The sequence below is a fragment of the Neoarius graeffei genome, chromosome 2 (assembly GCF_027579695.1).
Source record: "Neoarius graeffei isolate fNeoGra1 chromosome 2, fNeoGra1.pri, whole genome shotgun sequence".
Taxonomy (NCBI): domain Eukaryota; kingdom Metazoa; phylum Chordata; class Actinopteri; order Siluriformes; family Ariidae; genus Neoarius; species Neoarius graeffei.
Genome location: NC_083570.1, coordinates 8,974,009 through 9,001,118, shown reverse-complemented (window position 1 = coordinate 9,001,118; position 27,110 = coordinate 8,974,009). Strand labels below are relative to the sequence as shown.

Genomic DNA, 27,110 nt, shown 5'->3' with positions numbered 1-27,110 from the left:
GTGATGGAGAAAATAAAATAGATGGATTGTGTTTGTGTTCAAACTCTTTAGATGAAGAGAGTTGGACTTCCAGATTTTTCTGAATGATGATTTTTTTTAATTTTATTTTGGACGTTAGTCAAATCCGCTGAATCAACTTTCATAAAATGTCATGAAATTAATCCTAATCAGTGCAGCTACATGGGTTATATTTCTGCACTGAAGAGAGATGAAATGGTTAATAGAGGAGTGTTCATGATCTCTCTGTGTTTGTGCTCCTTCTCTTCCTATCACTCTCTCTTTCTTTCAAACACAGGACCAGGAAGTGACTCCTCATTTCAGAGGAAACAAAACTGTTCTCTTTCTCTCTCTCTCGGTGTGAGTTCAGGAAAATGGCCGAGGCCAGTATTTCAGTAGGTCAGGACCAGTTCATGTGTCCAGTGTGTCTGGATCTCCTGAAGGATGCGGTGACTATCCCCTGTGGTCACAGTTTCTGTAAGGTGTGTATTAATGGCTGCTGGGATCAGGAGGATCAGAAGGGCGTCTACAGCTGTCCTCAGTGCAGAGACACTTTCACGACAAGGCCTGTTCTACGCAGAAACAACATGCTGGATGAAGCGGTGGAGAAACTGAAGAAGACTGAAGTCCAAGCTGCTTCTCCTGCTCACTGTTACGCTGGACCTGGAGATGTGGAGTGTGATTTCTGCACCGGGAGAAAACACAAATCCGTCAAGTCCTGTCTGATGTGTTTGACTTCATTTTGTGAAATTCATCTGAAACCTCATCTTGAAGTTCCTGCTTTGAAAAACCACACATTAATTGAAGCCTCAGCAAAACTTCAAGAGAAGATCTGCTCTGAACATGGTGAAGTGCTGAAGATCTACTGTCGTACTGATCAAACCTGTGTCTGTTATTTGTGCATGTTGGAGAAACATAAAGACCATGATGCTGTTTCAATTGCAGCAGAAAGAGCTGAGAAACAGGTGAGAACTAGAAATCTTTCCAGAATTAAATAATCTTAATTATAGTTTCCCATCTAGAAACAGGTGCTTTAGTCAGTGATATGATTTGAACTTTAATTTCAATGTGTGTCTCAATCAGAAGGATTCTGTAAAAGCTGATTAAAATTGTCTGTGTTCTGGTGAACAGAGTGTTAAATTTATCTTCAGTGATGGTTGTAATCTGGTTAGGGGTGGGTTTCCTGATAACGTTGCCCTTTAGACCTAAAGAGAGAGTTGAGAGACTCTCTTAAGGAATGAACGTTGTCTCTGTGTGTGGTTTTTCTGAACTCACTCATAAGAAGGAGTCTAAAGAGCAACAGGACAAAGAGCATCTTTGCAGTTTGTGTCCCCAATATAGGCATTTGTAGCTGCTAAAGGCAATCGTATTAGACATAACTAACAGTGTCCATGGGTGGCACGGTGGTGTAATGGTTAGCGCTGTCGCCTCACAGCAAGAAGGTCCGGGTTCGAGTCCCGTGGCTGGCGAGGGCCTTTCTGTGTGGAGTTTGCATGTTCTCCCCATGTCCACGTGGGTTTCCTCCGGGTGCTCCAGTTTCCCCCACAGTCCAAAGACATGCAGGTTAGGTTAACTGGTGACTCTAATGCCGCTTTTCCACTACCAACGCGGCTGAGTCAGGCTGAGCCGTGCGGTGCTGAGTTGGGCTGAGTCGAGCTGAGTGGGGCTGTTGGAGTTGCATTTCGACTACAACCGTGTTGAACCGTGCTGGCTGGAAGTGGGTGGACACATTGGGTGGAGTTAGCGAAAGTGGGTGGATGTCACGTGATGTCGTTAGGCGGCGCAAACAGTGACATCAGTGATCTTTTAAGCGGTAGTCTCACGACCCAGATAGTAAACAATAAACATGGAGTCATTAGTGTTGCTGGTCTTGGTGCTGTGGCTTGTTGTCACCGACAATGCCAACAGATACTGGCAAGAGCGTATAGATGAGGCGAGGCACATAAGGCTTCATAATTCTCGTAATTCGTAATTCTTCTTCTTCCGGGTTTACGGTGTTTACAGATCCCAGCGTGCTCGCGGGGCGTGTGTGGGCATGTGAGGACACTCCTCCTCATCAATCAGTGCACAGGGGAGTGTCTCCTCACGCCCCTAGCCCCACTCGGCTCGGTTTGGCTCGCTTCAGCCCTACTCCAAAACCGTGCGAGTTTTGGGGGCTGAGCACGGCTGAAGCGAGCTGAGTCGTGCTGCTCTAAGGTAGTCGAAACGCGAGCCGTGTCGGGCTGAAGTGAGCTGAAGTGAGCTGAAAAAGGGTAGTTGAAAAGGGCCATAAATTGACCGTAGGTGTGAATGTAAGTATGAATGGTTGTCTGTGTCTATGTGTCAGCCCTGTGATGACCTGGCGACTTGTCCAGAGTGTACCCCGCCTTTCGCCTGTAGTCAAATCAAATCAAGTTTATTTGTATAGTGCTTTTAACAATAAACATTGTCGCAAAGCAGCTTTACAGAATTTGAATGACTTAAAACATGAGCTAATTTTATCCCTAATCTATCCCCAATGAGCAAGCCTGTGGCGACGGTGGCAAGGAAAAACTCCCTCAGACGACATGAGGAAGAAACCTCGAGAGGAACCAGACTCAAAAGGGAACCCATCCTCATTTGGGCAACAACAGACAGCCTGACTATAATATTAACAGTTTTAACAGGTATAACCCTCAACTGTCCTCATGGGGCCGTCCTTCACAGGAGCGGTGCGATAAAACTCCGACCAGACACAGGGCACCAGGATGGATCAAGCAGGTCCGAGGGGCAGAAGAGGCCAGCATCTCAATCCCAGGATCAACATGTAACTCAGAGGGACAGATTGGGGGGGGGGAGAGAGAGAGGAAAAAAACACATTGTTAGGTATGCCCTACAAATGACAAGTATTAAATCTGTGTGGTAGGCTCGCAGAGACGAGAGTCTTTACATCAGGCATAACACACAACGATGGCATGTTAATATGGTAAAATATATCATGACCTGCTCTGGCTGGATGCTTGATTGGGTGATGGGAGCACACTCCTCAGCAATGATGAGATGCAGATGGGACCCTTAGGGCTGGCCAAAACAATTCAGTTACATTTCACCGGGTCTGGGACATGCGACAGAATGTCTGACGGCCGATTCCCTGCAGGCTACGATAGCCAGTCGAGGTCTCCACCCTCTCCACCAAAAGATTTCCTGTTGACTCCATGTAACTCAGAGGGACAGATTTGGGGTGGGGGGAGGGAAAGAAAACACAGGTGGTTAGGTATGCCCAATGTCACCTGAATAAGTAGGAACAGTATACATATTGCACCGAGTACAAGCAGGGACTCCGGCAACTAACTATGACAGTATAACTAAAAGGAGAGAGCCAGAAGGTAACACAGGCATGAGGGAGCCCCGGGACATAAAGCAGCCAGCCACTACACCGTCAACAAACTCGAGTGAGCAAGCGAGTGGGGACTGACAGCATCCATACATCCCAGTTTACCAAAACACTCCATGTCTGAGGACCCGCCAGATCTACTCCTTTACCTCATAAACACCATTAACAAAAGGCTTGACTAAACAGATATGTTTTCAGCCTAGACTTAAATGCTGAGACTGTGTCTGATTCCCGAACATTACTTGGAAGGCTGTTCCATAACAGTGGGGCTTTGTAAGAAAAGGCTCTGCCCCCTGATGTAGCCTTCACTATACGAGGTACCAGCAGATAGCCTGCACCTTTTGATCTAAGTAGGCGTGGCGGGTCATAGAGGAGCAGAAGTTCACTCAGGTACTGTGGTGCGAGACCATTTAGTGCTTTAAAGGTCAATAGTAGTATTTCATAATCAATACGAAATTTGATTGGGAGCCAATGCAGTGTGGATAAGACAGGCGTAATGTGGTCATATTTTCTAGTTCTAGTAAGGACTCTTGCTGCTGCATTTTGAACTAACTGGAGCTTGTTTATGCATTTATTGGAACATCCAGACAGTAACGCATTACAATAATCCAACCTGGAGGTAACGAAAGCATGGACTAGTTTTTCTGCATCATGCAATGACATTAAATTTCTTATCTTTGCAATATTTCTGAGATGAAAGAAAGCTATCTGGGTGATGTTATCAATGTGAGTTTCGAATGAAAGACTAGGGTCAATAATCACTCCGAGGTCTTTTACTGCTGCACGTGAAGAAACAGAAAGGCCATCCAGAGTCACTGTGTAATCAGAAAACTTACTTCTAGCTGTATGTGGTCCTAGTACAAGTACTTCAGTCTTGTTAAGCAGAGTTAAGCAGAAGGAAATTAATAAGCATCCAGTGTCTAATGTCCTTAACACATTCCTCAATTATATTAAGCTGGTGTCTCTCATCAGGTTTTGCAGAGACATACAACTGTGTGTCATCAGCATAATAGTGGAAACTAATACAATGTTTACGAATAATATCGCCCAGAGGTAACATATATAGAGAAAAGCGTAGTCAGCTGGGATAGGCTCCAGCTTGCCTGTGACCCTGTAGAACAGGATAAAGCGGCTAGAGAGATAAGTGTCCAAGTTAACTAACTATGTGTAAACATTAGACGTGGATAAGACTATGGCAACTGGGCGGGCAAATCCACATAAAGGCATTTGACTGATCAGACTGCATAGAATAAAACATTTATATCCCTCAATATGCTTCCGCAGGTTGGATGGGGAGTTTTTGTAGGCTGTGATGCGCACCATTTTAGGCAAACAAAGCAAACATTTAAAATGAAATGACTCTTTATTCCTTTCAGAAAACTGAAACATGGGTTCTCGCTATAGAACCGTGGGTGTGTGCATTCCCCAGAAGAACCGCCTCCTTCCATTCTGCCATCAACTGATCGTGTTAAATAATGCTGCGGAGAAATCATTGATCTTGATTTTATCCAGTCTATGGACGTGACGTGACCCTAGCGATTACTGATAGACTGTCTCAGTCTCACCTGCGGAAAAACCAATCACGTTTGAGAAAAGAAAAAAACATCCACTTTCAAAGCTGCTTCATAGTAATGAGTAACGAGGACCTTGCTACAAATGTAGTGGAGTAAAAAGTACGATATTTTGTCTTTCAAATGTAGTGAAGTTAAAGTCATAAGTTTCCAAAAAAATACTCAAGTAAAGTACAGATACTCAAAAAGTGTACTTAACACGGGCAATTGCTCTAAGACAACGAGGGAGGCTCAGCCTCCTCTGAAAATGACGAACATCGTGTAGGATGAATTGCGCTAGGCTTATAGCCGACCTTATAACACTGCTATTTCAGATCCAGAATCATAGAAATATATGTGCTCAACCCAACTACAGTGCGAAATCATTCCGTTATAACTTTCCCCAGTTCGCCTAATGCAGCGGTTCCCAAAGTGGGGGTCGCGGAGGGACTCCAGGGGGGTCACGGAGAGACGGGACTGTTTGCATAACACAGAAAAAAAAAACGGGCATTGGAATGTTTTGAATGGCGTCGGAATGTTGGTAATGCGTCAGCCGGCAGAGAGTCATTAAATCAGTCTATAGAACCCAATCACCCCCTTTCACTCCATAATCGCTCCCCGCCCTCCAATCTGTTGGATTGCTCTGATATTGTTGTTGTTATTAGCAAACCCTCCTCCTGTGAATACAAACTGTATAAAACAGGTCCCTATTTTGAGATTCAGAACAAAACATCGGATGGCGACTTTATGACAACATGGACAAGTTTCTACGCATGCTTCCTACAAAACGCAAGGCTGCTGCACAGGGCGAGTTCCCATGCACTTCGGCAGCGAAAAAGATAAGGCGGTATGATGATGCATACATCGAAATGGGCTTTACGAGCACATTGGTGGGTGGTGAGGAACGACTGCAGTGTGTTCTCTGTCTGAAGGTGCTGGCGACAGAAAGTTTAAAGCCAAACAAGCTGAAGCGTCACCTGGACACGGCACACCCCGAGCACAAGGACAAGCCGGTTGAATTCTTTCGGCGGAAACTTTTGAACTTTCAGGCACAACGGGTGAACTTCACTAAAGTTGCATCTGTCAATGTCAATGCCCAGCTCGCCTCCTGCAAAGTGGCCTACCTCCTTGCGCAGAGCAAGAAGCCACACACAGAAGCGGAGGAGGTGATCCTGCCCTGTGCCATTGAAATGGTGAGGACCATGGTCGACGAGGCAACAGCAAACAAGTTACGGGCGATCCCCCTCTCAAATAATACGATTGGAAGACGCATACATGACATCGCTGACGACATTGAGGAGCAGCTCACCGACCGAGTACGTGCAAGCACCCGGTTTGCTCTGCAGGTCGACGAAGCCACTGACAGCAACCGAGACTGTTTATTAATCACGTACATCCGTTTCCTTGATACAGAGGACATGAGAGAGGATCTGCTATTCTGCAAGGAGGTGAAAACACGAGCCACTGCTGATGAACTGTTCCGAGTGATTGACACTTATTTGCAAGAGGCAAAATTGAAGTGGGAGTGCTGTGTTGGAGTGTGTACGGACGGGGCTCAGGCTATGGCTGGGAAGCGCAGTGGGCTACAAGCGCTCATAAAGCGTGTGTCCCCCAATGTGCAGTGGACCCACTGTATGATTCACCGAGAAGCGTTGGCATCGAAGCAGCTGAGTCCCGAACTGAACAAGGTGATGACGGACGTAATCGCCACTGTCAATTATATCAAAACGCGCCCTGTTAAAGCTCGACTCTTTGCTGCTCTCTGTGAAGAAATGGGCTCCAAACACATGGCAGTTCTGTTTCACAGCGAAGCGCGATGGCTGTCACGTAGGAAGGTATTGAACAGGGTGTTTGAGCTGTGAGAGGAGATACGGATTTTTCTCGAGGAGGAGAATCATGCACTGGCACTCTGTTACAACGACGAACGGTTCCTGATGACAGTTGCCTACCTCAGTGACATTTTCCAAAAACTGAACGAACTGAATCTGCAAATGCAAGGACCCAACACCCATCTCCCTCAGCTTGTCGCTAAAATGCAGTCATTTACAAGGAAATTGGAACTGTGGGGAAAGATGATTGAGGAGGGAACAACAGATTGCTTTCAGAACTTTCATTCATTTCTCCATAACACCAACAGTCACAACACAATCATGCCATGCATTCGTTCACACATTTTTGCCCTCCAACAACATTTTCAGAGGTACTTTCCTGTAATGGATTTGGCACACTATGAATGGATCACAGACCCCTTCAATACAAGGCCACATGCTCATCTCAGTGTTACTGAACAGGAACAGTTCATTGATGTGACCTCAGACATAGGATACAAACAGCAGTTTAGGGCCAAGTCACTGTCTGCCTTTTGGATTGGGGTGGAAAAAGACTACCCACTGTTGGGTGGAAAGGCTGTGGCCATACTCCTCCCTTTTGCCACATCCTACCTCTGTGAGGTGGGCTTTTCTGCAGTGGCCTCCATCAAGACCAAATACAGGGCAAAGTTGAACATTGAAAACGAACTAAGGGTGGCGATCTCACAGTTATCACCAAGATTTGAAAAACTCTGTACTGAAAAGCAAGCACACACAAGTCACTGAAAAAATATTCTGATGTTCTGTGTAATGTTCTGTTTTATTATGATGTGCAATGTTCTTTTGTGGATAATGCTCTTCTGTGAATAAAAAATAGCAACTTTAATATCCGCCTGATTATTATTATTATTATTATTATTACACTACACACTGCATAATGGGTGGTGGGGGGGGGTCCCAAAAATATTCTGAAGTCCAAAAGGGGGTCCCCAGCCAAAAAGTTTGGGAACCACTGGCCTAATGTGTGCGTGAGTTTTTCCCCCTCGTGACAGCACGATGCAGCCCAGCCTCAGTGGACTTCAATGGCATTTGGGAGCTCTGCGCTTTTCAATCTCAAAATGCAAGACGATTATTGGACAAATACTGCGAAAACGCCCGCCCATGGAGTCCCACGGACTCCCAGCCTCACAGTGGACTTCAATGGCATTTGGGAGCTCTGCGCTTTTCAATCTCAAAATGCAAGATGATTATTGGACAAATACTGCGAAAACGCCCGCCCACGGACTCCCAGCCTCACAGTGGGAGGGACATGGCAAAGCTTTCTGCGAGGAGACTGGTGATTGGTGAAAGCGGCCGGATATTTTCTTTGATTGACAGCTCATTTCAAATATAGACAGGCAGCGGTGAATTTCAGTTCAGTCCCATGCGGATTCGCAAGTGGTGTGGTCAGGGGCGGTCCTGGGGGCAGTCCGACCGGGCAGCCACCTGGGGCGGCATCGCGGGGGGGGGGAGGCGGCATGAGCGCGGGCGCGAAAAAAAAAAACGGTCCCAAAAAAAAAAAAAAAGGTCCCCAAAAAAAACCCCCGAAAAAAAAAAAACAAGACGGGGGGGTGAACATTTTGGATGGGGAAGCCCAATACCAAAGTTGCGCAGGTGACGTCATCACCACAAGAGGCGTCAATACCTGAAGTTGGTCAGTTCTTGTAGCTCAACTGTAATTAAGGGTTTGCAGCAGTGTTACACACACACACAAGTGTAACATGCAGCAAAAGCCATCATGCGTCACGTTTGCTGTGGGCACAAAACCCCGTATAATTTAAATAACAAACCAAATATGGTGCCGCAATGCATAGGACACAAACTCAAGACGCCTCTCAAATGTGCAGACCACATTACATTACATTGAGCAAACGCTTTTGTGTGTGCGTGTGCGCGCAAGAAAGAGGAGAGAACAGAAAAGCAGAACAATCCAAACAACTTCAAAACGGCTGTACGTTTGATTGTGTGTATGAACCGAATGAATTCCCAAGATTATTGTGGTCGTGGTGGTCAATTGGTCAAGTTGAAATCGTTCAGTCTCACCTCTCGCGTTAGTTAGGGTGACCATATTTTGATTTGGGAAAACCAGGACACCTTAGTGGGCGGCACGGTGGTGTAGTGGTTAGCGCTGTCGCCTCACAGCAAGAAGGTCCGGGTTCGAGCCCCGTGTCCGACGAGGGCCTTTCTGTGCAGAGTTTGCATGTTCTCCCCGTGTCCGCGTGGGTTTCCTCCGGGTGCTCCGGTTTCCCCCACAGTCCAAAGACATACAGGTTAGGTTAACTGGTGACTCTAAATTGAGTGTAGGTGTGAATGTGAGTGTGAATGGTTGTCTGTGTCTATGTGTCAGCCCTGTGATGACCTGGCGACTTGTCCAGGGTGTACCCCGCCTTTCGCCCGTAGTCAGCTGGGATAGGCTCCAGCTTGCCTGCGACCCTGTAGAACAGGATAAAGCGGCTAGAGATAATGAGATGAGATGAGATGAGGACACCTTAGTGCGGAGGGGGGGGGGGTAGTAGTAGGGTTAGTAACAATATCAAACTACAAACTTACCTCACTCTGTTAAGGTGTCCCATTCTGTGGTGTTAGTACTGACTGGAGTAATCACTTTGATTGGAAGAAGAAGGGTGGTGTGCAGACCAAATTAATTGAGGTGAAAGATACACCAAATGAGACAGCAACCACCATCGCAAACTACCTAATGGAAACATTGGTAAAAAACTATTTGTCTTCCAAATGCAGAACAAAACACTCATTGGTGCTGGTTGCCCAGTACACATACTGAACAATTGTGTCCATCATGGGGCAGACACACTTGATGTGGACCTTGAAAATATCATTTTTAAAATACACCAGTACTTCCACATTTACACCGTGCGTACTGAGTCCCTCAAAGAGTACTGTGATTTTGTTGACACAGAGTACAGGAGGATGCTTTCACACAGCAAGACAAGGTGGCTCTCTCTGTTCCCAGGCACAGAGAGGATGCTACAGATGTTCCCTGCTTTAAAAGCATTCTTTATGTCTCAGCAAAAGCCACCCATGGTGATCAAGGTGTTTTTTGAAAACCCATTTAGTGAGATATACTTATGGCACATGCACTCACTTAAGAAACATACAAATAAAATGATATTTAAAGTTGGTTTATTAACAATGCTTTTCATAAAGGTCAACAATAACTCCAATAACAAATGATATTTAAAATGTATTTATTCAAAAATGCTTTACAATTTCTGTAATGAATGAATGACACAATGAAAGAAATAATGTCTCATCTAAACCACATTCACTCATATTAACAATAAAAGTTAACAATAACTCTCAACTCCCAATAACAAACATGCTGATACTCAGTTAGCCTCAATTTCAGTAATGAAAGAAATAATGTCTGATCTGTAGGCTATTGGAAAAGATAAATTAACAAATTAGCTAATTAACAAAAATACCTCTTGTATATTTACTTTAAAAATAACTCAAAAATGTAAAAAAAAAACTAACAAAAAATATCAATAGTCTATCTTTAGTTTCCTGATTAATCCTCATCTTCCTCTTCGTCTGGTTTTTCCTCCTCTTCGTCTGTTTTTTCTTCCTCATCCTCCTTGTTTGCCCATTGATATTTTGCTGTAGAGCTGATCTTTCTCAGCAGTTTTTTTGTTGCTCAACAAATAAGCATGAAAGTCTTTGCAAGACATATCTTTGAAATTGTATTGCACAAATAGAATCCCTTTCAATGATTCAACAGAGAGCTGGTTCCTCTCCTTTGTCCACTGGCTCTGCATCAGTGAAAAAACTCTCTCCACATTTGCATTGTGAGAAGGAAGTGCAAAGACAAACTGTGCAATCTTCAGCAGTTCTGAGTAGCATGCAATATTTTTGGCCTTCTCAAAGTATTTGGTCCACTTCTGGTGCACCTGCAGACCCATGAACTCATCGTCACTGCAGCTTTCAATGAATTTCTTCAGATTGGCAACCTGGTCTAAACATTTAACGTCATCAATTGGCACCCCCTTCTCTCCAAGGTACTTGATGCAGGCCTCCACATCATTCCACTTTGGTGGCTCACTCATGTCCATCCACATGAATGGTGAGAACTCTTCCATGGGAGTCATCCACTTCTCCAGATACTCTAAACATGAACTGTACATGCCGAGCGCATCAGCCATGAACTTGTCACAGCCCTCTTCAAGTCCATCTCTGCGATTTTCGGCCAGCAGTCCCTTAACTTTGAGGGACATGAAATTGTTGTTCTTCCGTTCAAGAAGAATGTTGTGGATGCTGCTCAATATTTTCTTAACCTCCATGATGGAGTTATTCTCCCTTTCCATTTCTTGAATGTGATTGTGGAAGATGGACATGAGTGAGTGCATGTGCCACAAGTATATCTCACTAAATGGGTTTTCAAAAAACGCCTTGATCACCATGGGTGGCTTTTGCTGAGACATAAAGAATGCTTTTAAAGCAGGGAACATCTGTAGCATCCTCTCTGTGCCTGGGAACAGAGAGAGCCACCTTGTCTTGCTGTGTGAAAGCATCCTCCTGTACTCAATGTCAGCAAAATCACAGTACTCTTTGAGGGACTCAGTACGCACGGTGTAAATGTGGAAGTACTGGTATATTTTAAAAATGATATTTTCAAGGTCCACATCAAGTGTGTCTGCCCCGTGATGGACACAATTGTTCAGTATATGCGCTGGGCAACCCACGCCAATCAGTGTTTTGTTTTGCAGCAATCTTTTCAAATTCGCAAATACATTGTTTCCCCCTTCGTCACGTCGGGTTCCACCAAAATTAGTGTTACAATTGTCCCCAGTAAATGCGACGCATTTGGAAGACAAATTGTTCTTTGCCAATGTTTCCATTAAGTAGTTTGCGATGGTGGTTGCTGTCTCATTTGGTGTATCTTTCACTTCAATTAATTTGGTCTGCACACCACCCTTCTTCCAATCAAAGTATTGGATAATTATGGGGAAGATTTTTACTGCACCGTGATTACTCCCGTCAGTACTAACACCACAGAATGGGATATCATTGAGCGCTTCGTGCGCCAATTCGACAGAGTGAGGTGCCAGAACACCGTTAACAATTGCCTCCGTCTTAGTACAGGCACAACTGAACTTTTTGGCCGTGTCAGAATCGGGGAGGGTCTTTTTCAACAATGAACTCGTGCAGTCCATAGACCGATAACTGTTATGATGTTTCACTGTGTGAAATGACCAGGCACCCTCCGTTGCATTCACGGCATCCTCGTTCCCTGGTTTCACAAAGTACTCTGTTATCGACTTTGAGGTACTCTCGCCTCGAACAGCTTTTTTGTGTTTCTCGGTGTCCAGGTGGAATTTTAAATCCCTGGCACCTCCACTGGACACCGAGACATATGTACCTGCTTTGCACACTGTGCACAAAGCTTCCCACTTGTCTCGACCCGGTCTGAAAGCGGGGAACTTCTTTTGTAAGTCGTCTGTAAACGTGCATTTGCGCTTCGGCATGTTGCTGGCGTACTGACAGCCTGTCTTCTGATTATAAAAAGCTGATCGCACTGACGCGGCTCAGGGATTACGTCACACGCAGCGCCGTGCGCAATGCCCTAGTGCCGGTCAATTTAATGGTCCAATGAAAGGTAATAAAAAACAGGACATTTCCCCACTTTCTAAAAAAAAACCCGGACGCCCCGGACAGGACGTGAAAAACGGACATGTCCGGGGAAAAGCGTTAGGTGATCACCACTACACACTGACGGTGAGTTTGTGTTGGGGGAAGGCAGGGGGAATCACTCAGGAGGAGGTCGAATGACAAATAAACGGAGCCGTACTCGGAGATAGATCTAATGAATAGGAAAAGGTCAAAGCCATCAGGTGCCCAATTCTGGAAGAAAAGGAAAGAAGAGGAGGAGAAACGAGCAAAAGAAAAAGGTATGCTTATGAATCAATTTCAGTGAGTGACATGAATTAGTGCCCTAATTAGCCTTATATTATTGAGTGCGTTTACATGCACATAGAGAAAATCGAATTTCTGCCGTTGCTCAACTGAAATCGAAGTTCTAAATGCCATGGAAACACCTTAGCTCGGCTGAAATTGAACCGAACTTGATTTCTCGTAATCGAGCTACACGACCTAGGTTATGCGATTTTTGCCGAGCTACTTAGTGCATGTAAACCCTATCGAGCTACGTAGTCGAGCTACTTACTTCAGCACTGCCCCTTCCGGGAGTGACGAGACCACAAGCGGGAAACACGACAGCCTCGGTCGGAAAAAAAAAAAAACAAAAAAAACAGCCTTGGTCGGCATGACGCGTCACCTTAGCCACCACTTTATTAGGAACACTTGTGTCTGGGCATGTACGCACCCAGGGGCGCCGCTGGGGGGGGGGGGGGGGGGGGGGGGGGGGGAGTTGGGACGATTCTAAGGGCCTGGCACTGACAGGGGGGCCTGTGAGGGATATTAATATTATTTTAATAGTATTGCCTTGTGTACGTTTTTGAAATAAAATATTTCATTTCATCTGTTAAAATATGCAAATTATACATGGTTATGATTTGCTATAACATTTTTCTTGAATTATTTATGATATTGTCATTTCACCCCTCAACCCTTTTTACCAATGGTACAGTCTGATTCTGGGCGTGGGACAGTGAAATGTGTAGCTCCATGTCTGCACAGAGCCGCTATAGATAGTTTTCACTGACGTCACGGCATTCCGGGGAACGGACCATCGCCACTACCGGCTACGTTATCTCAGACGAATTTATATAGTCAGTTTTCTAAAATAAAAGATCAATGTCGGCAAAATCAAGCAAACAGAAGTATATAAATACATTAGACGACATCTCACGACAACGGTATGCAGCCAAACTGGCCTTGATTGGGGGAATTGACCCCTACGAAGTGGACAAAGATGCATTTTCAAGTGACTATGCAGGGCTGCCAAAGCCTGAAACTGCCAAAGCCTGCTCCAAAGCCTGAAACTGACTTCATCAAACTTTAAAGGCTGTCTGATATATACAACTTTATATATTCACAGCGCGCCTTTTGGCAGATGCCGCCTGAATCACGCAGATCCGGTTTTTTTTTTGGGGGGGGGGGGGGCGTTGGAGTGTCTGATTGTAATTTCAAAGTAAATTCTGTATTAAAATTACTAAATAAGCAAATCAGTTACAGTCCATGAAACAGGAAGTATAAGGATGAGAAAAAAAACAGTTTAAATCGGGAAGCTGCGCACATTTGCGCAGTCCTGCACACCGCTCAGGCTGCACAAATGTGCGCAGCTTCCCGATTTAAACTGTTTTTTTCTCATCCTTATACTTCCTGTTTCATGGACTGTAACTGATTTGCTTATTTAGTCATTTTTAATACAGAATTTACTTTGAAATTACAATCAGACACTCCAACGCCCCCCCTAAAAAAAAAAAACGGATCTGCGCGATTCAGGCGGCATCCGCCAAAAGGCGCGCTGTTTGCATCCCAAACACACATTAAATCATACAGAATAGACCTAAAATGTTTTTCAAAAATGACCCTTGCGTGAGTGAAGTGACAAGTTTCAAATAGAAACGTGACAAACGAGCGATATTAAGTGTACATTACAATGTAAACGTACACTCAGCGGTTCCAGTTAGGCATTCTCCAGAGATTGTTCACATGATGTTTTGGTTTCCAAAAACAAACTTAAACACAATTGATTGTTTATTTAAACAACTTACCACTTATAAAATGATCGGAGCAGACTTTACTGTGTTTGGAAGGCTGATAATCCTTGCGGTTGATTCTCGCAAGCCATAGATTTCTCCTTTGTATGCTGAGTTTCTTTGTTTGCTCCCATACAGTGGGAATTCCATAAACGCTCCGCTTGACGTCATCATCTGACCTATTACGACAGCCGTGAATACAACAGGTGTGCACCATTGCTAGCTTTAAATAGTAGTAATGTAAATAATATATAAATGAATGTAACTCGCGCGCTACAATGTGTGCTCAGTGACCCGTACGGTAAGCTAGCCCTCCAAGATGGCCGCCACCAGGGAATCCCCGACTCTGTGACGTCATGTGAAAACTATCTATTAGCGCAGCTTAGAGCAGCTGGCAGTTTTTCTATGTGCGCAACAGAGGTGTACATCCTAGAAGTTGCGAAGCAGGAGGAGGTGTGATGAATTACGAAGTCCGGATATCACACTGTGTGAAAAAAAAAATCACCTTTTTTCATCTCATTATCTCTAGCCGCTTTATCCTTCTACAGGGTCGCAGGCAAGCTGGAGCCTATCCCAGCTGACTACGGGCGAAAGGCGGGGTACACCCTGGACAAGTCGCCAGGTCATCACAGGGCTGACACATAGACACAGACAACCATTCACACTCACATTCACACCTACGCTCAATTTAGAGTCACCAGTTAACCTAACCTGCATGTCTTTGGACTGTGGGGGAAACCGGAGCACCCGGAGGAAACCCACGCGGACACGGGGAGAACATGCAAACTCCACACAGAAAGGCCCTCGCCGGCCCCGGGGCTTGAACCCAGGACCTTCTTGCTGTGAGGCGACAGCGCTAACCACTACACCACCGTGCCGCCCACCTTTTTTCATAGGTATCTTTATTGTATAATTAAGTCTAGGTGTTATTTGCCATTGTTCATGTGTGGATTTGTTGATATTAAGTATTTAACTTTAATATTTTGCACATTAGCTGTGGTCATAGATATCATTGCTATTGTTCATGTGTGGATTTATTGATACTGTTGCTAAGAATTTAACTTGAATATTTGAACATTTGCTGTGTTTTCTAATAAATGTGTGATGCCTAAAAGAAACCAAAAGCACTGAGTGGATTTCTTGCAGTGCACTATGTAATTGTATCAAAAAACTAGTGTCGTTATTCATCAAGGCATACGTTTGATCACATACAATAAGTCAATAAATGGAGGAAACAAAGGAATACATTTTGTAATCCTGATTATTGATGATGTTTGCTGGAGGGCTCTGGAGTATCCATAATGTGCATACAGAATGTTACAAGTCCATACTGATACAGCGATGCATGCAATTTCTCTCAACACAAACATTTGGATTGAATAAACTCCATAGGCTACTGAGTGGCCTAATAATAGTTGCTCATAAAAGAAAAAGAAAAAAAAAAAATATATATATATATATATATATATATATATATTCCATATATATCATTTTTAAGGCAACAGTCTATTCAGTCTAATTAGTTGGTAAGTTATTAGCATGTTAGCAGGCTAACAGTTAATATGTTCACCATTACAGATCAACTTCAACTTAGTGGCCATTTTATTAGGAACACTTCTGTTCGTACATACAAACTACAAACACTCTTCTTGTGAACACGGAACTGATAACTTTGTTTAGACGCTTGAATAGCTCTTCTTCATGACGACAACCGGAAGTGTACCAACACGATGGGGTGTGTAGCGCCACCTGTGGCTCAGGTGCACAATGCACCTCACACAATAGCTCGATTTCCTTGTGTGCATGTAGGATTGGATTTCTCTGGCACCCCTGCTGGGACCCTTAGCTCGATTACCGACAGTAGCTCGATTTGGATGTGCATGTAAACGTACTGTTTTATTGATGCTTGCTAAGTCGGACGACCTGGCCTGGCTTGACCCCCAACACGAAATTAATTTCAGCATAACGATTAGGCTTTGCAACAAAACGTTTAAAGTTATTGCTGTTATTGCCTTGGGGTTAACGTTGGGCTCTGTGTTAGCCAACAGAATGTTAACAGCTTTACATGGTCGTTTAAACATTTCTCGTCGTGTGTTGTACGTCGCGGACACGGCCCGTTATAAATTTGCTGTTACCAGAATGGCAATGATCAAGTCGTCATGTATTACTTAAGACTCTGTGTAATGTCATAGTAGTGTAGCCTGCCACCCTGCCTGTCACTGTGGCTCAGGCAGAGAGGAGCTTCTCGAAGCTAAAACTGATCAAGACTTACCTAAGGTCAACAATGTCACAGGAACGTTTCAGTGGCCTTGCTGTGATCAGCATAAACCACGCCTTAGGGGAACAAATCTCATATGAAGACATTGTGGAAGAATTTGCATCCAGGAAGGCCAGAAAAGCCAACTTTTAGGTTGTGCTTTCACTTTTGCATCCTGAATATAATTGCCACTTAAATGTATATAGACTGTTTTCCTCTTACTTCTTTTGCACGTCTTGTTATTTATGACAAATTATAGTGGTTTGCCATTTTTGCCACTTTAAAGAGTGTTAACTTCTTCATTTGTTACTTCTTGTTATTTATGATACATAATAGTGTTTGTTATTTCTTATGTGTACAGTAATATGTATCGGATTTACCTCTTCTCTGTCATTAGTTCATTTATTTATGATACATGATTGCGTTTTACCATTTTTGCCACTTTAATGTATAGTATTTTTAGATCTTTTGTCACTTCATGTTATTCTGTAATTGTGATTGTTTAACTGTTTAGCTTCTTTTGTTATTTATATGGTGCGACTTTAATGGAGGTTTAAGTCTTCTTGTTAATAATAATGGTGAATGGTACTCTATGATAATTCATTGTGCACTCTGTTGGTAAAACTGACTGACTTGTGCAATATTTTGACCATCGGGTGGTGCTGTAGTGCAGTTGTGCTTTCTTAAATAGCTGTGGATAGCTGTAATGCGAAGTCATTGAGTCTTTTTGTTTATTGTTTATCTTTTATTGTTTATCTTTGTATTTTTTATTGCACTAGTCATTAAAACTGGAAATTTGTTCTTGAAAATAGCTGTTGTGAGTTTGTGTATGGGGTCGTGTGTGTTCTGGACGAAGTTAGTGTTTTCTTAGGTGGTGGTTGTTGGGTTGGGCTGGGGGGGGGGCACCAGCACGGGTTTCGCCCGGGGAGTAAATCACTCTAGGATCGCCACTGGGTGTGGTGTATTGTAAGAGATCAGCTTACATTTCGATTTCATTCATTACATATGGTTTCTACCAGCTTTTTTAATTTGTATATATTTTCATTGTAAATAAAGTGTAAATATAGTGTTGTCAAGTTTGCTATCTTAGTTCCAGAAATTTCGTTTATTTGAGTGACTGAACTTGAACTTGAGGGGGCTAGTCAGCTAGCAAGAAAGTTGCGCACGGATGCCAAGCATTGCTGATTTAATTTTGGCGAAGCCATTTGCCAGTCTTCCTTTCGAGGAAAAAATTAAAATTAAAGAGCAGGGTAGACCAACGCCATAAATTGACTTGGTGAAAAAGGTAGGGAATAATACGCGTTCCTTTCAGCTCTCCTGGTATGAGAAAGTGAATTTGCTAACAGCAAGTGACCCACATCAACAACAGTAAAGAGGCTACTTTAGTAACATGTCATGGATGGACCAAAAATATAGAATCTATTTAAAATGTTTATGCTGAGTATATTATATTGGAATATATATTTCTCTGGATATGAATTAAACACAGCTACAATTTGGAAAACATTTTTAAACAAAAACACAGCCGAGAACATTTCACACTACAGACCTGGATTAAAAGTGAAGGTTTATCAAAATTGTCAATAAAACATCTCATCTCATTATCTCTAGCCGCTTTATCCTTCTACAGGGTTGCAGGCAAGCTGGAGCCTATCCCAGCTGACTACGGGCGAAAGGCGGGGTACACCCTGGACAAGTCGCCAGGTCATCACAGGGCTGACACATAGACACAGACAACCATTCACACTCACATTCACACCTATGGTCAATTTAGAGTCACCAGTTAACCTAACCTGCATGTCTTTGGACTGTGGGGGAAACCGGAGCATCCGGAGGAAACCCACGCGGACACGGGGAGCACATGCAAACTCCACACAGAAAGGCCCTCGCCGGCCACGGGGCTCGAACCCGGACCTTCTTGCTGTGAGGCGACAGCGCTAACCACTACACCACCATGCCGCACTCAATAAAACATTTCTCAGTCAAAATAAGTAAAATATAGGGAAAGTGTCATTGAATGAAATGTGTGGCACCCAGCTCTATGTTTGGCTCCCCAAGGTCAGTGCTTGTGCCTATTCCAGAACACTCTGCTGTTACTGCTGAGGTTCCTGACAAAGAGCTGCTTTCAATAATGATCAATTTTTAAACAACATGCCACAATTTTAAAATATAAAATTTTAAAATATACCCCCCCTAACACCACCATCATGTATATTGGACAGTAGGCTAATGGGCCAAAAGAACCTGTTATTTCACAGTTTGTGACCCTGCCAACAATCAGCCAGATCAGAGGCAAGAGTATGGGAAAATTGATGTGTTTTTTCTTTTAAAATCTGGAAATATTGTAACCGACCAGCCTCCCCTGTTTGAAAGACTACCAGCCGCCACTGGTACTTAAGTAGAGAACTCAAGTAAATGTACTTCGTTACTGTCCACCTCTGATAATTAACTCGAATGTTCTTGCAATGTACAAGAAAACTAATTGAACACCACCAGCAGATTCAACCCCAGTTTCCCCCGCTGACTGTGAGAGTCCCTCAGAGCCGCATGCGCATTCTGTGGATTCGGCAGCGAGCGAGTCGCTCTTTGTTTTGAACGAGTGCTCCGGGTCTCTCGTAAATTCCGAGCAAACTAAAGGACGACTTGTGCTACGATGTTGTTCGGGAAAACCACGTTAGCTTGATGATGGATCTTAAGAGGTCATTTAAAACTCTCTTGGCCTTAAGAGGCTTTCGGGAAACCCAGCCCAGACCAGTTAGCGAACATTTTCTCTCTCTCTCTCTCTCTCTCACACACACACACACACACACACACACACACACACACACACACACACAGAGTACATAACCTTCAGAGCCAATCATGAATGTACTTTGAACTGACATTAATATGGAACCAGTTCGCTCGTACTGTATAAAAAGCTGAATGTATTTTATTTGTCCTCAGAGTGAGTTAAAGGAGGAGCAGATGAAATCCCAGCAGAGAATCCAGGAGAAGCAGAAGAAGGTGCAGGAGCTGAAACAGACTGTGAACACTATAAAGGTGAGCAGTGAGCAGAGACAGAGCTGCTCCTAGAAACACACACAACATGGACAACGAGTCATTTACAGTCCCAGTAAGAGAGGGAATGATAGATGAGCTTTAAATCGTGTGTGTGTGTGTGTGTGTGTCCGAACAGCTCAGTGCACAGACAGCAGTGGAGGACAGTGAGAGGATCTTTACTGAGCTGATCAGCTCCATGGAGAAAAAGCGCTGGGAGGTGACGGAGCTGATCAGAGATCAGGAGAAGGCTGAACTGAGTCGAGCTGAACGACTCCTGGAGCAACTGGAGCAGGAGATTGCTGATCTTCAGAGGAGAGTCACTGAGCTGGAGCAGCTTTCACACACACACGATCACATCCATTTCCTCCAGGTAACACTCACTGTCTGATCTACAGAGCCAGCTGTTCCTCACACACTCTCTAAAACACCTCTCATTAAGGGAACAATAAATGTCCCTGTCTGACATCACAAGTGGGTTTTACATTTCATTTGCTTTCTGTAGGTTTTAGCTTCTGGACGTTGCTCTCCTCTCTTCCAAAGACCAGATTTTCACACATCCAGCGTCACTGTCCATCAACATCTCTCATTTGATGGAGTGAGGAATTCTCTCTCAGATCTGAAAAAGAGACTCGAGGAATTCTGTGAGGAGGAATTCAACAAAATCCCTCCACATGGTAAGAGGAGCTGTTCCTCCTGCTTTCTTTTCTGCAGACACTTTATTCACCCGACACTTTGAACTAAAACACTGATTTAAAATGAATAAACTGACTGGATCACTTTAAACTCTTTCCATCTTTTACACAAACTCATGTTTCCTTTTTTCTCTCCACAGCTGCAGCAGTTCAGATCATTTCAGAGCCAGAACCACAGAGCAGAGAAGAGTTTCTGAAATGTACATCTAAAGCACACACACACACACACACACACTTACTTCTAGGCCTGTCACGATAACAAATTTTGTTGGATGATATATTGTCTCAGAAACTATTGCGATAAATGATATTATTCTTGACGTCTTTTCAAGACAATTTTATGTCACTAGTAAAATAATAATGATCATGCAAATACACCCTTTCATAGAACAGTAAACTTTTTAATTAAGTCAATTTATTGTGGGTGGTAGAAAAGGGCAACTGGACTTGCTTGAAGATTCTTGAAAACATTTCACCTCTCGTCCGAAAGGCTTCCTCAGTTCTGTCTGACTAATAGGGAGTATCAGATATTTATCCTCTCCTGGATCAGAATCAGAATTCTGATGACAAGCTCATCTAAAGCCCTGTCCACATGGCAATGGATTCAGGTGAATCCGATAAAATTGTTTATCATTTCGGCCTGGCGTCCACACAGCACCGGCGTTTTGGGTGCCCCAAAACGAAATCTTTTGAGAACGGGTTCCAGAGTGGAAAGATCTGGCAACGGCGCTGTTGCGAAGTCGCCTGGATGAGTAGAACGGATTTGTTTATGATGACGTCACAACCACATGTGCTTCACGCCGGGTAGAAGTGTAACGAACTCGATGCGAGTTGTCAACAAATCCTATAACTTGGTTCATGAAATGCGCTTACAAAATATTTTCACTGTGAATATTTATTGTGTAATGGTGCAAAGTGAGAGAGAGAGAGTGAGAGTCAATCCCGCCAGCAAAAATAGGGAAAAAAAGGAGCGATCTCACCTCTTCAGATGTTGGTTTAAGTCCTACAATACATTCCTCAAAAAGGGCGTAGAAGAACAAATTAATCCATCAAAGTGTAGCATTCAATTTATTCCAGACCATTAAAGACGCCGCCTTCCGCGTAGAATCATACGTCATCCTCGCCGCCATATTGGATGGGTCAAAGCGGAGAATAAAGATGCCTCATTCATATCATGCGTTTAACTGTACCAACATGTTTGCCGTCCAAACGAGATCACATGGGATTACCTTTCACAGGTGAGACTGGAAAAATACTTTTCATTGTATTTGGTCATTATAATGTAATTTTACGAACAGATTTTTCTGACTTTGTGGCTAATATGAAGTCTTGCGCATAATAGTTTATGCACATGCGTCCTTACTTCTTCTATTGTTCTGGTGTCTCCGATGGGACCGTCTTACAGCGCCCCTAGAGGTGTGGCATGTGTATTGCATCGTTTTCAGCAAGCGTTGCGTTGCCATATGTACCTGATATTTTACTGATCCGTTGCCCATGTGGACGCAATATTTTTTTTAATAACATCTTGTTGCCGTTGTCGTGTGGATGCAGCCTAAGTTGTCGTTGAGGCATCATGTTGGTGTGGGTCACTGGAGGCTGGGTGTGAACGGCGAGTCATTAGGGTGATCAAAGGATTGCCCGTTAGGGTGATCAATGGAAAGCTGACTCTCTCTGTCCTTCTGTGAGTCACCGAAAACAGCTGGGTCCTAGCGTATGTGGATGATACCTGGGTTAAAATCAAAATCCATGAGGTGGAAGCTTTCTCGAAACACATCAATGCAGTGGATAGCAACATCAACTTCACTCGAGAGGATGTCAGTGGGAATAATCTAGCCTTCTTGGATTCTGATGTACACATTAGACAAGACAGAAGCCTTAGTATCGAGGTCTACCGGAAACCCACACACACAGACCAGTACCTACTTTTCGACTCTCACCACCCACTGGAACATAAATTGGGGGTCATTAGGACCTTGCAACACAGGGCTCAGAACATTCCTACAACGATAGAGGGAAAAGAGAAGGAGCAGAATCATATCAAGAAAGCACTTCAGAACTGTGGGTATCCCAACTGGGCTTTCCTAAAGAGCATAAAAAGGAACATAATGGACAAGGATGATAACAGGAACAAATGCAAGAACATTGTCATTCCCTACATTTCTGGTCTATCTGAGAAACTCAGGAGTATCTTCTACAAACACAACATTCCGGTACATTTCAGACCCAGTAACATCCTGAAGCAGAAATTGGTCCACCCTAAGGACAGAATACCCAGACACAAACAGGACAACATAGTGTATGCGATTCAGTGCAGTGAGGAATGCATGGACACATATATTGGGGAAACAAAACAACCGCTATTGAGGTATTTCACCTGACGTCACAGGGTCACGTGACGCCCCGGTGTCCGCCGTTTTGGACGGCAAGCTAGCTAATGTCAACAACAGTAGCTGGTATGTTACTGTAACACTGTTTACGTTCAGTCATTTGGATGACTGTTAAAACCTTTCAGTCTCAAGTTTTTCCTTTACTGGATTTGCTAGTTTACTGAGCCAGGCAGCCCTGGAGCTGGCTAGCTAGCCAGCCAGCCCTGGAGCTGGCTAGCCAGCCAGCCAGCCCTGGAGCTGGCTAGCCAGCCAGCCAGCCCCGGAGCTGGCTAGCTAGCCAGCCAGCCAGCCCCGGAGCGCTAGCTAGCTAGCTAGCCAGCCAGCCAGCCAGCCCCGGAGCGCTAGCTAGCTAGCCAACCAGCCAGCCCCGGAGCGCTGGCTAGCCAGCCAGCCAGCCCCGGAGTGCTAGCCAGCCAGCCAGCCAGCCCCGGAGCGCTAGCTAGCCAGCCAACCAGCCAGCCTCGGAGCGCTAGCTAGCTAGCCAGCCAGCCAGCCCCGGAGCGCTAGCTAGCTAGCCAGCCAGCCAGCCCCAGAGCGCTAGCTAGCTAGCGCCAGCCAGCCAGCCCCAGAGCGCTAGCTAGCTAGCGCCAGCCAGCCAGCCCCGGAGCGCTAGCTAGCTAGCGCCAGCCAGCCAGCCCCGGAGCGCTAGCTAGCTAGCGATAGCCAGCCAGCCCCGGAGCGCTAGCTAGCTAGCGATAGCCAGCCAGCCCCGGAGCGCTAGCTAGCTAGCGCCAGCCAGCCAGCCCCGGAGCGCTAGCTAGCGCCAGCCAGCCAGCCCCGGAGTGCTAGCTAGTGCCAGCCAGCCAGCCCCGGAGCGCTAGCTAGCTAGTGCCAGCCAGCCCGCCCCGGAGCGCGCTCAGTAAACTAGTAAATACAGTAAAGGAAAAACTTATACCGGGCCATGTCTCAACAGACTAAGAAGTTATTTCAATGACATTTAATAACATTTTGTTTATCCTGAGGACCGAAAGTAAATGAAAATGTGAACAAACCTTAGCTGTCAGTGAACAATCCTGGTGGAAGCAGGTAAACGTCATTCTCTAAGCCTGCTAACCTCAATTTTTGCAAATACCTCTCCCTCTGCTCGCCCTGTAAATGCCCTACGTCGCTGGATAGTGAAGGTGTTTTCTGCATCTCGCTCCTTTTTCTTTTATGTTTTTCGTTTGTCGCCTTCCTCGCATTCAAACTGATTCGAGCCGTGCCGTCCAAAATGGCAGCATCACATGACTTGGTCACGTGAGTGAAATACCTCAATACAGGCACTTGGCTCAACACAGGAGAGCCAGCTCCTCAGGCCAGGACTTGGCTGTCTACATTCATCTTAACAACAAAGGACACTCATTTCAGGATTTTAACGTACGCATTTTAGCCAGAGAGGTTTGTTGGTATGAGCGAGGAGTTAAAGAAGCCATTTTTGTCAACCTGGAACGGCCATCACTGAACAGAGGTGGGGGTCTAAGACATCATTTATCAACCAGCTACAATGCGGTCTTGGACACTCTTCCCAGACGGCTTGGTGTACGCCAGGACCCAGCTGTTTTCAGTGACTCACAGGAGGACAGAGAGAGTCAGCTTTCCATTGATCACCCTAACGGGCAATCCTTTGATCACCCTAATGACTCGCCGTTCACACCCAGCCTCCAGTGACCCACACCAACATGATGCCTCAACGACACCTTAGATGAGCTTGTCATCAGAATTCTGATTCTGATCCAGGAGAGGATAAATATCTGATACTCCCTATTAGTCAGACAGAACTTAGGAAGCCTTTCGGATGAGAGGTGAAAGGTTTTCAAGAATCTTCAAGCAAGTCCAGTTGCCCTTTTCTACCACCCACAGTTTACGATGACCTGGATGATTTGAGAATCTTCACAGACAAGTCAACTTATTCAATTCCATGAGGCTGGCAGGGGGAGTCGCTCTCTTCTGTGGGATCTTTAACTAGTTTTAGAATGCTAGTTTAAGCTGATATGTGATTGATCTAACGGTAAAACAGCACGAGGGCTCGAGAACTTTGACAGGTTACAATTTTATTTGGCAACAGAATGTATCTGAATTCTGATTGGCTGTTATATTATTGCCCTTTTGTTGTCTTCTTGAGCCCAGAGTGGGGGGAGTGACAGGGTTCTACAGAGAAGTTTTCACTGCAACCGAACATGCTGTTTTCGTGATCACGTCCCCAGCGCAGATATTCATGTTCACATTGTTCAGTTTGTTTTTCTCTTTTATTTTAGTTTTCTGTTATCTGACTCTGGATCCCAACACGGTACATCGTCACCTCATTCTGTCTGAGAAGAACAGAGCGGTGAGAGGCAGTGAGAGAGAGCAGCGTTACTCTGATCATCCAGAGAGATTTGATTCCTGGGAGCAGGTGTTGTGTAAGGAGAGTGTGTGTGGACGCTGTTACTGGGAGGTGGAGTGGAGCGGTGCTGATGTTGTGTCCATATCAGTCTCATATAAAGACATCAGCAGGAAAGGACGGGGTAATGAGTGTCGGTTTGGATTCAACAATCAGTCCTGGAGTCTGTGCTGTTCTTCTTTTTCTTCTCTCTCTTTCTGTCACAACAGCATTGAGACTGATCTCAGAGTTCCATCAGCCTCCAGAATAGGAGTGTATGTGGATCACAGTGCAGGAACTCTGTCCTTCTACAGCGTCTCTGACACGATGAAGCTCCTCCACAGAGTCCACACCACATTCACTCAGACTCTATACGCTGGGTTTGGGGTCTACTGGGTTTCTACAGTGAGATTGTGTGATCCAGAATAAAAGTGTGGAGTGTTTTCTGTAAAATTCCTGCACATTGCCAAGTTGTTGCTCAGTCATCTGTTTCACTAGAACACAATCCAGCTGCACAAAAACACTCATTTTAATATTTAAATTATAAAATATGCCAATGTCGTGTTCATCCCATATTCAGCCTGGATGATGATTGGCCCACAGATAGAACCTTATAAATCCAGGTTTATCTGTGAGTTTGGGATTTTTATTCAAATATTACAATCAAAGCTTTGCAGACTAAAAGATAAGAGCACAGGAGAATAAAGTTTCCCCCAGTGATGGAGTTTCTGTGCTGAACTCATTTTCAGACAGAAGCTTTTAATACTGAGGTCAGGATGTCAGCAAGCCGCTGTATTGATACGCAACGGGGGTTTTCTCCACTTTGGATGGATATTTTTAGATTTAATCTGTGGGAAATAACGACAGTGTCTTAAATATGTCTTTGTGGAAATCACTGTAAACCTACAACTGACTTTTTCCTCCAAAAAAACATCTCTTTTAATGTTGTCATATATTGTCTGTGTGAGTAATGATGATAAATCTGTCTCTGTGAACTGGATCTGTCTGTGGTCTGACTCCTGATTTAGATTCTCAACATGATTGTTGGAAAAACTTTTTTTTTTAAATACTTTTAATTTTCAATCAAATAAAGCAAAAAAAAAAAAATTCTGTTCCAGTTGTCTATTCTGATTGGTCAGAAGGTGTTGATTAATTTTCTATAACAGCAGCTCTGACAGTAGTGCAGGTTTGTATTAATGAGCTTGCTCTAATATGTTCTTGTTTCTATAGTAACAGCTCATTGAATTGAAATTATTTTAGACCTGTGTGTTCACAAATAAAAATAAAATAAACGTGGATGAACACTGTAGTATTTAACCTGGACATTTCTCCTCCAGACCACCAGAGGGCGCCTTTATACATTTTGAATAACTTCACTTCCTCCACTCAGTTCCTGTCTGTTGTTATAAAATGCACATGGACCCTTCAGTTACTGTGACCCCTTCCAATGTGTTTGTAAATCTCCTCAGTTGTGAGCCGTGTTTATTCTGGATTGATCTCCTGTTGATGATCTTGCTTCGTCTCTGCCTTTCTCTTTGATTTTAATGATATTTCTGGTGGATGGGGTTTGAACCCTGCACTGACTGGGATTAGATAAAGTCTTGTGTTAACACTACGAGCAGATTTCTTTCTTCTCCCTTTCAGGAGATTCATTTCAGTCTGTTAACAATGTTAAAATGACCCAAAGGTAAAATGACCTGTGTCAGTGTGGGTTTCCTCCTGGTTCTCCAGTGTTCTCCTACTTCTCAAAGACACATCTAATGACTGATTGAGGCGTCTCAGGATCTCTGATCTCAAACATATTCATCTACCGACTTCATTTCCATCTCAACAATCTGTTCATGAGAAAGTGGGACTTCTATTAGCAATAAACAATGCAAAATAAATCAAATCAGGTTTTGACTCCCCTTGTGGGAATAAAGAGGAATTTATTTCGATTCATTTTCACTCCTCACTAAATTCCAAACTG

At 44.2% G+C, this 27,110-nt stretch overlaps 1 protein-coding gene across 1 annotated transcript; it reads left to right on the top strand.

Annotated features, from left to right (window-relative positions):
• Positions 1-362: 362 nt before the first annotated feature.
• Positions 363-25,964, top strand: LOC132868740 (E3 ubiquitin/ISG15 ligase TRIM25-like). Its single transcript, XM_060901875.1, has 4 exons — positions 363-962; positions 19,629-19,724; positions 19,861-20,088; positions 25,037-25,964. Exons 1-4 carry the CDS (start codon positions 372-374, stop codon positions 25,568-25,570), a joined length of 1,449 nt encoding a protein of 482 aa, XP_060757858.1. The 5' UTR covers positions 363-371; the 3' UTR covers positions 25,571-25,964.
• The last annotated feature ends 1,146 nt before the right edge of the window (positions 25,965-27,110 follow it).